Source organism: Trichomonas vaginalis, chromosome IV, assembly GCF_026262505.1.
Source record: "Trichomonas vaginalis G3 chromosome IV, whole genome shotgun sequence".
Classification (NCBI taxonomy): domain Eukaryota; phylum Parabasalia; order Trichomonadida; family Trichomonadidae; genus Trichomonas; species Trichomonas vaginalis.
In genome coordinates this window covers 14,559,243-14,572,720 of record NC_067206.1, presented here as the reverse complement: position 1 = coordinate 14,572,720, position 13,478 = coordinate 14,559,243, and the positions used below count along the sequence as shown (strand labels likewise).

Genomic DNA, 13,478 nt, shown 5'->3' with positions numbered 1-13,478 from the left:
TCTGACGTTCTGACAACTACATATCTTCTGTCAGAACTTTCTAACTTCATCGGAACGGCATTGTTTGAAACCATGATGAAATTTGCAACATTTTCACAAACTCTTTGGTCTTTATATTTTCTTTCAACAACTCCAACTTTGTCTGTTATAAGACTCTTCAAAGCATCTGAGTTTAAAACCTTTGTTGTATCTATACTTTGAAGTTCGTTACATACTATAAGTTTCATATTCTCTATTGAAGAGTTAAATTTACCGCAGATGTTTTCTAAGTTTGTCATATTCGGGTTCGAATAGCCCTCTAACAGTTTGCATAAGATATCTGTAAAGAAAGTGTTCTTACCAGTTCCTTGTTTTCCAATTATAATGAGAGCAGTTTCATTTTTAGCACTTGGATGTTGTAAGATGTTTGCAAACCAACATAAGATATACTCATAGACTCTTTCGTTTCCATTGCATATAATTTCTTTGACATGGTCTAACCAAGCTTCTATAACATTTTCTTTCCATTCTACTTGTTCGTATTTATATCCAGTGAAGATAGAATAGAAGTTTGGAGATGGTGTATAGAACTTTATACACGAACTGAAAAATCTTCTAACTTTGACAATAAGATATCCCAAGCATCTAACATCTTCATGCCAACTTGTACGACTTTTATTTTCTTAAGTTTCTGTCTACATTCTTGTTCTGAAACTATTGTCGCTCTTGGTTTGTTAAAGACAACATCCCATTCTTTCATGACATAACATTCTGGGGCAGAGTCGACATAAATGACTAAACGTTTCAAATTCTCGACTGCTTTGTTATAGTCTCTAAATGGACACATATTTCTGAAGGCTTGGAAGTCATAAAAATCTGAAACGTCTATTCTGTACATTTTTATAAAAATAAAAAAAATATTTTTTTTATTCTTGACTTTGTTGTTCTTGAGCTATTTGTTGCATTTGTTGTTCTTGAGCTATTTGTTGTTGAAGTTGTTCTTGTAGTACAATACTTTCACCAGTTGCATCTTCCAATTCGAAACTTTCTGCCGTCATTGACAAATACATAGGACATAAAAGTTTTACAGGAACAAAGTTTGCGTCGACTAAGGTTAAGTTTATGTTTGCTAAAGTGTTTGAGTTCACTAAAGCTGAAAACTCTGCATTCGAATGAACAATAGGCAAACCAGCAGAGAAAGTGTTGTTTATACGCATGAGTATCTTTTGGTCATAGTAGTTTCTGTCGACATTCGAATAGCACTTTGAACCTAAGTTTGAAACAATATATAAAATAGGTGTACTTAAAGTCAATGGAACAGACAAACCTTGTATGACACCTTTTCCTGTTATAGGAAACTGTTGGTAGTAAAAACCAGATATAAGTTTTGTATTATAGCTCATATCGTTTATACTAAACTCGGTCGGACATCCAAACATAATGAAACCTGCTCTAGTTGCAGCACATGTTACATCCGTCCTTAAAGTATTAAATAAGTCAACAAAACCTGTTGGTGGTATATCTGAGTAAGTATCTTCAAAGAAGTATTTTTTACCATTCACAACAACAAAGTCTTCTGGTGTCAAAAGAGCAAAACAGGCTTTAGTCGTCATCGTGTTTAAGGTCAGTTTACAATATCGTCCTTGAGGACTTTGTAAGTTTGTTGTTATAGAATTATATGACTCAGGGTTTTTAGTCGTAATAGTATAAACCACTATGTCTTCTGCCATTTACTTAGCAAGTAAATTTTAATGAAATGTTGTGGTCGTCAAATATTTTTATGACGTCTGGGAAACTATATTTTAAGTTCAACGTTTCACCTCCTTTCATAACGTATATCTTGTCAATGACATTATATGAAACACCACAGCAAGCAATGTCGGGTTCTATTTCTTTGATGTTTATATCGTCTGCCTCTGTCAAAAGTTTCAATAGTTCTTTCAAAATTTCATGAGGTGCAATGACATATGAGTTCACTTTTACAGGGTTGTGTTCGACCAAGTTTAACATTATACCCAAAGCTTGACAAATCTTCTCCTGAGTTTTAAGTTTGTCTTTAAGTTGTTGGTAGTCGTTTCGAATATCTGCAACAGAACTTAAGTCTCTGCTAACTTCAGGATATGTTGGTTGTTCTTTTACAGGAACTATTGTTATACCATCTTCGTCTTCGTATGGTTTCTCCACTTCAACATCTCTGTCTTTGACATTGACAACAACACTTTGACTGTTTGTTTGAGTTGGTGAATTTAACTTCACATCTGCCACCGCCATTAAACCTTTTGAAACACTTACGCTTCTATTTTTCGGAAATGACATTTTACTTAGAATAAAAAGATGGACGTATTTGAGTATCTCTTCGAATTGAAGCAGAACAAAGTTTACACACACAAACAATACAAGTTCATTGACAGAGTAGTTCTTTACACAAACAATGGAAAATGTTATAGAATAGCAGTCTTTGCTGAACCAAAATATTTTCATAAAGCAAAGAAAGTTGGTATAACTGAAATGGTGAAAGTTCTTGAAGCAGACAAAAATATAACAACAAAACTTACAGATATTTCTAAAGGTAAGTTTATCTTACAATTTTATATCAAAACTGGCGTACTGTCAATATTTGACGGAGAGAAGTCAGTTCAAGAACAACTTACTGACCTGCTGCCAAAATCTGCTCGATGGAAGCTGTCGTTATACCAATCTGAGGAGCCCCAGCAGGTTTCATCGAACGAATTTTCAAAAGAGCATCTTCCGTGAAAAGTGCTATTGGTTTTGTAAACTTCTTTGCTTTCAATTCATTTGGACCGTCTCTGTCACCAGTATATTGTATTTGAACTGTACCAACAGTTGAAATACCACCCATAAAGTCTTCTGAGTCAGCAAATGGAATGCCAAGCCAAAAGTTTGAACGGTCTCCATTTGTATATTGAGTGTTTTGAGCTCCTGTATGGGTCCATACTTTCACATATGGCATAATAGAACTTTGCATTTCAGGGTTAATGGTTGTTGTGAAGTTGTTGTTAAAGTTCATAGCATCTAATGTCAAGTTGTATGACCTCATATCCTCAACTGTAGAATATTCTTCTCTTGGATAGTATTTGCCATCTATGTTTATATGGTATTTAATACCAGGGTTGTAGAAAAAGAATAGTCATTTATAGTTCGTCTGAACAGTACAAACATAGTATCTGCATGTTTCATTGCAGTTGTTAAGCAATATCTGTTCTTGCACCTGGGTCAGCACTTTGGTTTCCAACTTCACCTGCAAAGTCTTTGACAGATATTTGGTGTATAGGGAACATAAGTGGAACTGCAATATATTTGGCAGCTAAAGCATTTGAAATATCTGGGTCCAACATATAGACTGCAAGTCTGCTTTCTATTCTCTTGCATTCAAATTTTTCGCATGTGAACTTAACTGGGTCCCAAGCAGTTCCAGCAGCATTGAAGTAGTAGTTTACTTCAGTGTTGAGGTTTGAGAAACCAAAGTCTAAGTCAACTTTGTCTTTGCAAAATTCGGCGAATGACGTTTGATTTGCTCCCTTTACGTCTGTAAGAGTGAATGGGTCTTGTGTTGGTGCAATGACTAAGTTATTTTTGCTTGGAGTAAGTTCGATAGAAATTTTTCCTGCCCAGTTTGGCAAGTATCTTAAAAACCTGAAGATGAGGAAAGATGACAAAGGAACTCTAAGTTTCAGTTTTACTTTGGTTACTGCTGCTGCAGTTTGTCCAGAAAGGTTAACATAAACTCCTGGAACGTTAGGGTCAAGTCTTCTTATTTTCTCAATAGTTGCATACTGGTCTGTTTGTTCTCTAGCTTGTGGTTGTACTGAGTTTCTCAAAGCGAACCATTCATAGTTTGCCCATGTTACTGTTTGAACTAAGTCAGAGTTAGAATATATCTTATATCCCATGAAAACTTCTGGAGCATATTGGTATCCGACATAGAAAATTCCATTGCAACCTTTCTTGTCAGACAACTTGGCAGAAGGTTTTATTTCAATGTCTTGTTCCACGTATAAGAAAGAGTTGTCAATAGAAATTATATGAAACCTGTCGCAAGCAATATCTACTGTTGTTGAAGAACCTTCTCCAAACTCACCTACGTTTCCATAAGAAACAGCAGTTGTATATTCGTAAGTTCCAGGAACTATTTCTGACCTTCTAATGGCATTGTCGCATTCGTTATACCATTCGGAAACATTTCCATTCATAGCATCCAAAACTGTTGGCGTTATATTCTGAGCGGCGTACATTTCATATGAGTAAAAATATAGAATAGTTGGATTTATATGTCATAATAGAACCCACGTGACCAAGCTTTACTTTCTTCCTGACTGAGTTTTTAACTCTTCTTTTTCCTTCATTGCCCTCTGCTTGAAGTTGTTGCATCTTTGCATTATGTTCATCTAGTATGTTGCAAATTTCCCATGTCCTTTTTGCCTTTTGGCTCTGGTCGCCCATCTCAGGTAACCTATATCCTAGAAAGATTTTGTCATAGTTTGTATTTGAGTCTTCGCGTATTGTTTGCATGACTCTTTCCTGAGTTTCCGGTTCAAGCTCTTCAAACAGTGCCTGTCCATATGGAATATGCTCGTTTCCAAATATATGTTTTTGTAGCCATTCTGGTTTTCTTTCCATGTTACCAATTATATCTTTTGTGAATGGGAAAGCTTTTACCCAATCTTTCAGTCTTTCGTCGTTTATTTCTGTAGTTGGTTTTATTTTGTCAAGGAACATGTTTTTCAATACTAACATTTCATTTGGTACTGTCCATTTGAGTTTTCTTAAATATTCATCCCTTCTCGTTCATTGTCTGCAAAGTAAGTTTTTATGACATTTTGTAAACTTTCGTTTGCAAGGTCATGTACAATAGGTTCTCTTCCTTCTCTCTCCCTAACTTTCTTTCTAAACTCTTCACCAAATATACCATCTCTATGGTTCTGTGTAGTTCTTTGAGATAAATGTTCTAGAACGTCAGGTGTTATATTTCCATCAGCCATGTTCATTTCATACTGGTCCAAAATATCTGCATGTTTCATATCTTTCAATGGCATTAAAGCCGCGCTTAAAATACCAGCTATATCTGGTTCACCATTGACTTCCATTGCGTCTACAACTTCTTGGAATTGTGGTTGTAAGTTTATGAACCACCTATCTGGATTAGCTTTATGACCCCATCTCATTGTAGTTCCATCGTCTGCAGAAACAAAAGTAGGTTTGTTTCCATCTTGGTTAGGTTCTGAATGAACTTTAAACAATGTTTCATTTCTATATGTTTTCTTGAAATTTAACCTTTTATTTTCACCGAGTTCATCCGAAGATTGAACGTTAAATGCTCGTAAGTAAAAAGGGTTGTTGTATTTGTGTACATTTTCTTTCAGTTTCCATTCTATGCTGAATATTTTCATCTGGTGTTGGAGTCTTTTGTATGTCGGCAAACATTTTTCGATATTCTTCTACTATGTCAGCCGAATTTTTTTTAGACTCTTGGAAATATTCCATATTCTCCGCATACTCTTGTTGAGGGTCAAGATTTTTCGGCTGTTCCAAATCTTCATCTAGTTCTGTGAAGTTAGTTTCCAAAGGAGTGACTTGTTCGTTTCCTTCAGGCTCTTCTAGCTGTTGTTGCTGAACTATTTCTTCCATGTCTGGTTGTATCTGAACTTCTTCCTGTGGAGTTTCTTGTACCTCATCTGCTGGCATTTCATATATTCCGAGACCGTTTTCAACAATTTCCCTATCTACGTCATCCGCATTCATAAGCTTTTGTTCTTTCGTTCCGTCTCTATTTTTTACGCGTTTCATGACGAAAGTTGAATTGTCATTTAGCTCTGACATCAAATATCTCGGAGTAAATTCATCCATGTCATTTGGATGATATGCTATTAAATCATATCCCTTAGCGAGCTTGTATTTTCCAGGTTTGAGATTATATCCGTTTTGGTGCTGAGCCATAAAGCTAAATAGGTTCGGGTCAGTATTTCCATCCTTGAACTTTCCAATAGCTTCTTTATATCTGTCACTAAAGTCAACAGTATCTGGGAAACCACACTCTTCTTTAAGCATTTTTAAGAATTCTTGGTTTCCTTGTTCTCTACTTCTTTTATGTCCTTGCTCTGTTTGTGGAGGTGGTTGTTGTGCAGGGTTTTGAACTGTTGGTTGCTGTGCTGGTTGTTGTTGTTGTGCTGGATTTTGAACTGTTGGTTGTTGTGCTGGTTGTTGTGCATGCCTGTGTCTGTGTCCATGTGACGATGTAAATGTTCTAGGTAGTCCTGGTGCAGGTGCTTCTCTTGGAGGGTTTGGTGGTATATAAGTTCCACCAGCTGGCACATATGTTCCATCTGCAGCGTAATGTCCTACCTGACTTTTCGTTCTTAAGAAAGCATTTACTAGGTCTGTTTTGGTCTGTTGTAACTCTTTTTCTTGACTTTTCACAACAGTTGCTCTAACGGCGTCATAGGCACTTTGAACTGCCTGTCTCGTTGCTGCATCTGTTATTTTCGTCATATTTTGTGCTACTTCTTTTAACTCTTTGTCGAAACCTTCAGACTTCAGTTTCTTTCCAGATGAGAAGTCGTTCACTTGTTTCACCTTACTATGAAGAGCTTCGAAAGCGTTCTTAAAGTCAGCATTTGTTAAAGCTTCATTTGAACTGTCTTCATCCGCTTGTATTTTTGTCCTTATTGACCCTATGAGTTGGGCTGCTTTAGCGTTGGCTTGGGCATCTAACCAGTCATTGTTAGCTTTTATATATTCTGCGCTTTTCATTGCCTTTTGCATGGCTGCGTCGTTATTTTTACTTTCTTGTGCTAAGTTTTCATACTGTACGGTTTGGTTTTGCAACTGTAAAAGTTTTTCTGCCTTTACATTTGCTTCAACTTCCTTTTTATACTCATCGCTATCCATATATGTCTTCAGGGCTTTTTGTTTTATCTCTTCATCTTTCAGTATTTTATATTGAGTAGTATGGTTTTTCAAATTTATGACATCTTGTTCCATTTTTGCTACTTCTGTTGCTTTTTCTGACACTTTTTTCGCATATTCCTCTGTACTTAGTTCTTTCAGTTGTTCTTCTTTCTTCTTTTTCTCTACGTTTAACTCATTGAGTTTCTTTGTGTGTCTGTCATATTCTAGTTTCTTTTCGTTTTCACTTATTTGCTTCTGTATGTCTATGTTTGACTTTTTGACATCTGTTATTTGATTTTTGAGTGAACTCAAATTCATTTGACTTTGAGGGTTATAGGCTGTTCCGTCTGCAGCTCCACCATAGCCTGCCATTTTCGCTAAAAGTGCCGCTCTTAAACCTCCACTCTGTGCACCAACAACTCGGTTTAAAAGCATAGGATTGCTTGACATTTGTTGCAACATAGTGGGGTCATTCAGCATTTGTTGTTGCAACTGTTGTTGTGGTGTCAGTTTTACTATTGGATGTTTCAATGCTCTCTTCCTCTTACGTATATTCTTACGTAGCTTACGTGGCATTTTAAGTGAAGTTAAAAAGCGGTTTTTGACAGATGTTTATATGACACTTTTTGTTCAGCACAAAAAACTACTCGGTCAAAGTGTTGTCAGTTTTGTAAAATAACCGTCCTATCTCATTCTATAAGGGGAAAAGGCTTCTCAAAGTATACTTCCTTGGAACGCCTGTAACTTTTCCTGTAGCGACGATAGACCCTTACTTGTCCGGACAAAGTTATACTATTTTGAGTGCTCTACAAAAAAGTCAACGGCGACGACTCTCAAAAACCGTTGTGTAAAAAGTTTTACCGTTGGACAAAAAAGTATATATAGAAAACAAAAAACGTTTATAGTTCATTCAATATTTGAGATGGAACGGTTTTCCAACGGTAACTATTAAATAAAATAAAATTATAGAAGGGGTTACCGTTGACGAAAACGGTTTATTTTAAACTTTTCTATGAGTAGTCCGAAAAAAACAGTTCATTTTTGTCTAATGGAAGCCAACATTAACAATTCTCAACCGCTAACCAAAGCCAAAGCCCCACAACCTCCAAGAACTGGCACAGCTGTTAGAATAACCGCCAAAAAGTCTAACAGCGAATTAAGAGAAATTCTTCAACAAATTTGCTCTAAATATCTCAAAGACGCCGAAGAAAACACACAACCAGACGCTATATACAATACTCAGTTCTGTGAAGTTCTGAACAAAGCAATTGCTAGTTCAATTGAACTTACTAAGACAATTCCAAGTCCAATTGAGCTTAGCGATGTCTTAGTTCAGTATTTTCCAACATTTACTAAGCTCATAATGTTGAGAACTTTATACCAAGTTCGTCAAAATCTTCCTCGTTACATGCAACGGTCATTCGACAAGACAATTGCCGAATTCCAAGTCTTTAGTTACGGATATGACCAAGATGAATACGTTGACGAGTTCGGAGACAACTGTACAAAATGGTTTGAATGCTATACGACAACACAATTTGAATTCGACTTTCTCGAATTCAACGCAGCAACCATTTATATCATTGCTCTTTACCTTTCCGAACAACAACAAGACCTCGCAGATGGAGATGTTGTTACTGTCGTCATGGAAACTCCTGAACAATTCGGAAAAAAGAAGTCTCTAATTGCCAAATTTGTTCCAGGACATCAGCTTTTCCAACGCACAGAAGTCTTCTGTATTCCTGGAACTAAGTTCTTTGTCAAGAGCGAACTCAAACAAAGATATAATGTGTCATTCAATTACACATTATATAATGTTTTCGACCCAGAAGAAGACTTCTTCCCAGAAGCAATGGAAGAGGAAGAAGAAGAGAAACACGAAGAAGAGAAACACGAAGAGTCCTCCGAATTCACACCAGAAGACTAACAATTTTCCGAATAAAAACCTCATTTTATACTAAACATCTTCGGGGCTAGAAGGGGCGCAGCCCCTGGAAGCCCCACTACCTTTTTTTTTTTTTTTTTTTTTTTTTTTTACTATAAAATTTATACCTCAAATTCAAATATTTAAAATATTATTTACATAATTATCTCAAAATTATATTTTTATATATTATTTTTCATATGTATAAATCATATAATCTATATCTATGCAAATCTCATCTAAATTTTTTTGAAACAAACCGCTACCATTTTATAATGGTCCATCTTAAATTCATCATAAATTCTGGTACATGTTAGTACCAGAGTCTTCAAATCTCAAACACTCTGGTACCAACATGTACCAGACGCGAGTTTCCAATGCCCTCGTACGATTTTCTATTAAGATCTTCTTGAATGAGAAGGTCTTCATAGAAACTCGTGCGAGGGCTTCTCTTTTAAATACTCTGGTACCTGCTGGTATCGGAGTCGACTTTACAGCCCTTTCCCAATTTTGAAGCTGGGGAAAGTTTTCAAGCAATGAAAGGGAAGCTCTCGCTATGAGGTGAAAATCTAGAATTTTTACCTCATAGCGAGTAATCCTTTGTTAATTGCTTGAAAACTTTCTTCAAATTATCAAAATTTCGAGGAAAGTTTCCTTGCTTCAAAGTAGAGATGGAGCCCTTTGAGCCACTGCATATAGGTCAGTGACTCAAAATACTCCATCTCTACTAGAAATCGCCAAAATTTGGGTCGCAATCTTTGAAATGCGACGCAAGTTTTGGCAATTTCGCGAGGGACTTGCTCCATTTGGTGCATAGATTCACACTCTATGCACCAGATGGAACAATTCTTTCGCTGACAGCGGAAACTTTGTCTGAATAGTTTAACATTCAGACAAAGTTTTCCGCTGTCAGAGAGGGAATGGAAGGGTAAGAGGTATATATTCATAATGTATACCTCTTACCCTTTCATTCCTCGAGAAAGTTCAAAAACTTGGGTGCAATCAGTGATTGCACCCAAGTTTTTGAAATTTGTATAAGGAATTGTTGGCTATGATGCACTGATCATGAATCAGTACATCATAGCCAACAATTCCTTCGCAAACAGCGGGAAACTTTGTCTGAATGTTAAACTATTCAGACAAAGTTTCCCGCTGTTTGCGAAGGAATGGAAGGGTAAGAGGTATACATTATGAATATATACCTCTTACCCTTCATTCCCTCGAGAAAGTTCAAAAACTTGGGTGCAATCAGTTCTGATTGCACCCAAGTTTTTGAACTTTGTATAAGGAATTGTTGGCTATGATGCACTGATCATGAATCAGTACATTATAGCCAACAATTCCTTCGCAAACAGCGGGAAACTTTGTCTGAATGTTTAACATTCAGACAAAGTTTCCCGCTGTCGAAGGAATGGAAGGGTAAGAGGTATACATTATAATATATACCTCTTACCCTTTCATTCCCTCGAGAAAGTTCAAAAACTTGGGTGCAATCAGAACTGATTGCACCCAAGTTTTTGAACTTTGTATAAGGAATTGTTGGCTATGATGCACTGATCATGAATCAGTACATCATAGCCAACAATTCCTTCGCAAACAGCGGGAAACTTTGTCTGAATAGTTTAACATTCAGACAAAGTTTCCCGCTGTCAGAGAGGGAATGGAAGGGTAAGAGGTATATATTCATAATGTATACCTCTTACCCTTTCATTCCCTCGAGAAAGTTCAAAAACTTGGGTGCAATCAGTTCTGATTGCACCCAAGTTTTTGAACTTTGTATAAGGAATTGTTGGCTATGATGTACTGATCATGAATCAGTACATCATAGCCAACAATTCCTTCGCAAACAGCGGGAAACTTTGTCCGAATAGTTTAACATTCGGACAAAGTTTCCCAACTTTCAAGCCGAAATTCGCGGATACCATTCACCAACTAGCTCTTGCTATGATGGTTATTAAAAATCAAGATCTATATTAAATTCAAAATCTACTCAAAGTCACTAATGTTCGATTTCGGAGTGTCAAATTACTGTACTACAGTTGCTGCTTCTTCTGCAACTTGCGTATCTCTGTAACGAAGAAAAAAAATATGTAAATGTTTTAAAAAGTAAGTGTTTATTCTTATTAATCTGACTGAGCTTAGTAAGAAGATGTAATCGATATTGTTAATTTGTGTTAAAAATTAGATTTTATTTTCGATTTTAAAATATTACCGAATTAATTTCTTTGATTGGCTCTCCTCTCGCGGAAATGTTGAAGAGAAATCCTCAAATCCTTAATTTCTCCATCAACTTTCCAAAGGGGTTCTTTGGTGGTATCATATTTTTCGCTGATATCATAAAATTTGTTTGGTGTAAACCAGGTATGTATTTCTGGATTTTTTGGTAACTGTGTATGTGGTGTTGCGTTATAATTTTCGATTAAATTTTGAATTTGATCCCAAGCTACCTCATCAACTTGAATATTCTGCCAAAATCTTTCGATTTTGCCATTCATGTAAGGGCAGTGTGGTATTATCGTGATTGATTCGACGTTTGCATTTTTTAATAAATTTTTGAAAACACCGTAGTTTTCAAGCCCATTGTCACTCCATATGGCAAACGGTTTGCCATATACATCGAAACATTGTTGAATGACACGACTTGTTTGTGCCGCTTCTTTAGTTTCGAGATGTGACCAAGCCAAAATTTTTCGTGATTTATCGTCAATAACGGCATATAGATATTCACCTTGGCGATGATTTAAAAAGTGAATATCTACATGCCATATTTCATTAACGTAAAAAGCTTCGTATTTTGTTTGACCTTTTGCCTTTGAATTTTTTGGCGGTTGTGCAAGATTGAGAAGTTTGAAACATTTATTAACAGTTCTTTCGGAAAATTGAATGTTCAATAATTTACGGTCAAAATAATCTGTAGTTTTTTCAAATGTTGAAGTTGTATTTGTGCGTATTGAATATGGGTCATCTTCTGAATTTATATCCGATTCTGTATCAATTGAATTTGGACTTGATGAAAATAATTCTTCGGCTGATGAATCGTCGGAATTTGAAGAGATTTCTGATGATAACTGTTCAGATGAACTTGAAATGTCAGGAGAACTGTAATCAAACTCTGAATTTTGATTCCGTTGAGACAATTGTGGAATTGGAAAATGAATTTGAATATTTTGTTGATTTTGCATTTGCGATTCAAGTATCATTTGACGATCTGTTATAATTCGGCCGAAAGCCCGGGAAATTCCTATTTTTTGAACTTTATTATGTAAATTTTGGACAGTATTTATTAATTCTTGTGGTGGATCTTTTGGTTTTGGACCTGTACGTAATTTTGGAATTTCAATTTGATTGAAATTAAGAGCGTTTTTAAAAGTTTTATGTGATATTGTGGGAAGAATTCTTCCATCTGTTAAAGGGACATTTTGGAGAACGGTTTCGACGTTAATACCGCTTTGAATTTGTTGATTAGCTTGATTTAACCATTCTAAATCAATTAAATCGAAGATTCTACCACTCATTTGAAATGAGTGGGGGACAAACTCGCCCATTGTCACTTTTTCATTAACCTTAAACTTGTAATTTTCATTATTTTAATTAACCTTATTTCTTTCCCAATTCCTGATTTATTTTATTCACTTACTATTAAAAGTCACATTTTAATAAAATATAATAATTTATTTATAGCATTTTTTACTATACTGTAATAAAAAATTAATTATAATAAATTAAATGTTTATTAAATCAAATGTTTTCTTTGCAATAATATTTTTAATGTTGAGTAAACAATGTTGGGATCAAGTGTATCATTTTTCAGACCTTTCTGAACAGCTTCAAGCATACTGATGCATTCGACTTTTTTAAATTGTGTCATTTCTTCGAAATCTCTTGTGACTTTTTTGATAACTTTAACACTTCTCTCTGAATCCAGACCTTTAATTTGCAACTTAATCAGGAATGAAGGAACAACACTGGAATATAACTCGATGACAAGTTCATCGAGTCGAAGATTTGGTTGTACACCACTTGTATGTGCCGGATACCATTGTGTCAAATTTTTTCTGAAATTAACTTTAAAAGTACTAAGTAAGATCATGAGATATAGCAATATATGTTTAAACCAACTTATATTTTGGTTGTACACCACTTGTATTGTTGCATGCTAAGTTCGGTCAATGATAGAAATTGAGTGGAAATTAATCGTCGAGGAAGTACGATTATGTAAAGTAAAAAAATGTTGTGGGATTTTTAATATTATATATTATTTATAATAAAATTTTTTGAGTCATTTTAAGAAGCACATATAATTTTTTGAATTTAAAAATTAAAGTAGTGTCAAACGAATTTATCACTTAATTTAATACTCAGATTTCTTAAAATTAATGAAAAAAAGGTTTTCTGAGAACTTTTGAGAATGGTTTTCAAATTCCATTATTGAAAATATATAGGTATTGTATGAAATCCAAACTCTATATTTATTAAAATTCTAAATTTTTAATAAAATAACTTTTCAGAGGAATATGATTTTGAATGGTTGATTAATAAGTATAAAAATGTCTACGATTTTAAGGAGGGAATTGTTCCTTATGAGGTATACATCATAACTATATACCTCATAAGGAACAATTCCCTCTTGATAGCTGGGAAACTTTCTCTGAATAACTTATCATTTGGA

At 35.1% G+C, this 13,478-nt stretch overlaps 4 protein-coding genes and 3 pseudogenes across 7 annotated transcripts, besides 8 other annotated features; 1 reads left to right on the top strand and 6 right to left on the bottom strand.

Annotated features, from left to right (window-relative positions):
- Positions 1-8,921: part of a mobile genetic element that runs on past the window's edge.
- Positions 74-877, bottom strand: TVAGG3_0092230 (annotated as a pseudogene). Its single transcript has one exon. A coding segment is annotated over exon 1 (804 nt).
- TVAGG3_0092220 (uncharacterized protein) lies at positions 921-1,709 on the bottom strand (the record flags this gene model as incomplete). Its single annotated transcript, XM_051222483.1, has 1 exon — positions 921-1,709. A coding segment is annotated over one exon (789 nt), but the record flags the coding sequence as incomplete, so codon positions are not given.
- TVAGG3_0092210 (protein of unknown function, DUF4106 family) lies at positions 1,714-2,250 on the bottom strand (the record flags this gene model as incomplete). Its single annotated transcript, XM_051222482.1, has 1 exon — positions 1,714-2,250. One exon carries the CDS (start codon positions 2,248-2,250, stop codon positions 1,714-1,716), a length of 537 nt encoding a protein of 178 aa, XP_051107468.1.
- Positions 2,627-4,232, bottom strand: TVAGG3_0092200 (annotated as a pseudogene). The gene has a single exon. A coding segment is annotated over exon 1 (1,606 nt).
- TVAGG3_0092190 lies at positions 4,658-5,625 on the bottom strand (annotated as a pseudogene). The gene has a single exon. A coding segment is annotated over exon 1 (968 nt).
- Positions 6,653-7,461, bottom strand: TVAGG3_0092180 (protein of unknown function, DUF4106 family; the record flags this gene model as incomplete). Its single annotated transcript, XM_051222481.1, has 1 exon — positions 6,653-7,461. A coding segment is annotated over one exon (809 nt), but the record flags the coding sequence as incomplete, so codon positions are not given.
- Positions 8,249-8,812, top strand: TVAGG3_0092170 (uncharacterized protein; the record flags this gene model as incomplete). The annotated part of the gene is made up of 1 exon (XM_001286398.1): positions 8,249-8,812. One exon carries the CDS (start codon positions 8,249-8,251, stop codon positions 8,810-8,812), a length of 564 nt encoding a protein of 187 aa, XP_001286399.1.
- Positions 8,822-8,921: a terminal%2Cinverted (terminal inverted repeat of Maverick-3 transposon ID:TVAGG3_0092160).
- Positions 8,918-10,713: a mobile genetic element.
- Positions 10,714-10,985: 272 nt separating this feature from the next.
- Positions 10,986-11,018: a mobile genetic element.
- Positions 10,986-11,018: a terminal%2Cinverted (terminal inverted repeat of LTR63 transposon ID:TVAGG3_0092140).
- A 10-nt stretch (positions 11,019-11,028) lies between these two features.
- Positions 11,029-12,323: a mobile genetic element.
- An 8-nt stretch (positions 12,324-12,331) lies between these two features.
- Positions 12,332-12,369: a terminal%2Cinverted (terminal inverted repeat of MuDR-5/MuDR-7_TvMULE4 transposon ID:TVAGG3_0092120).
- Positions 12,332-12,956: a mobile genetic element.
- Positions 12,957-13,478: the final 522 nt, after the last annotated feature.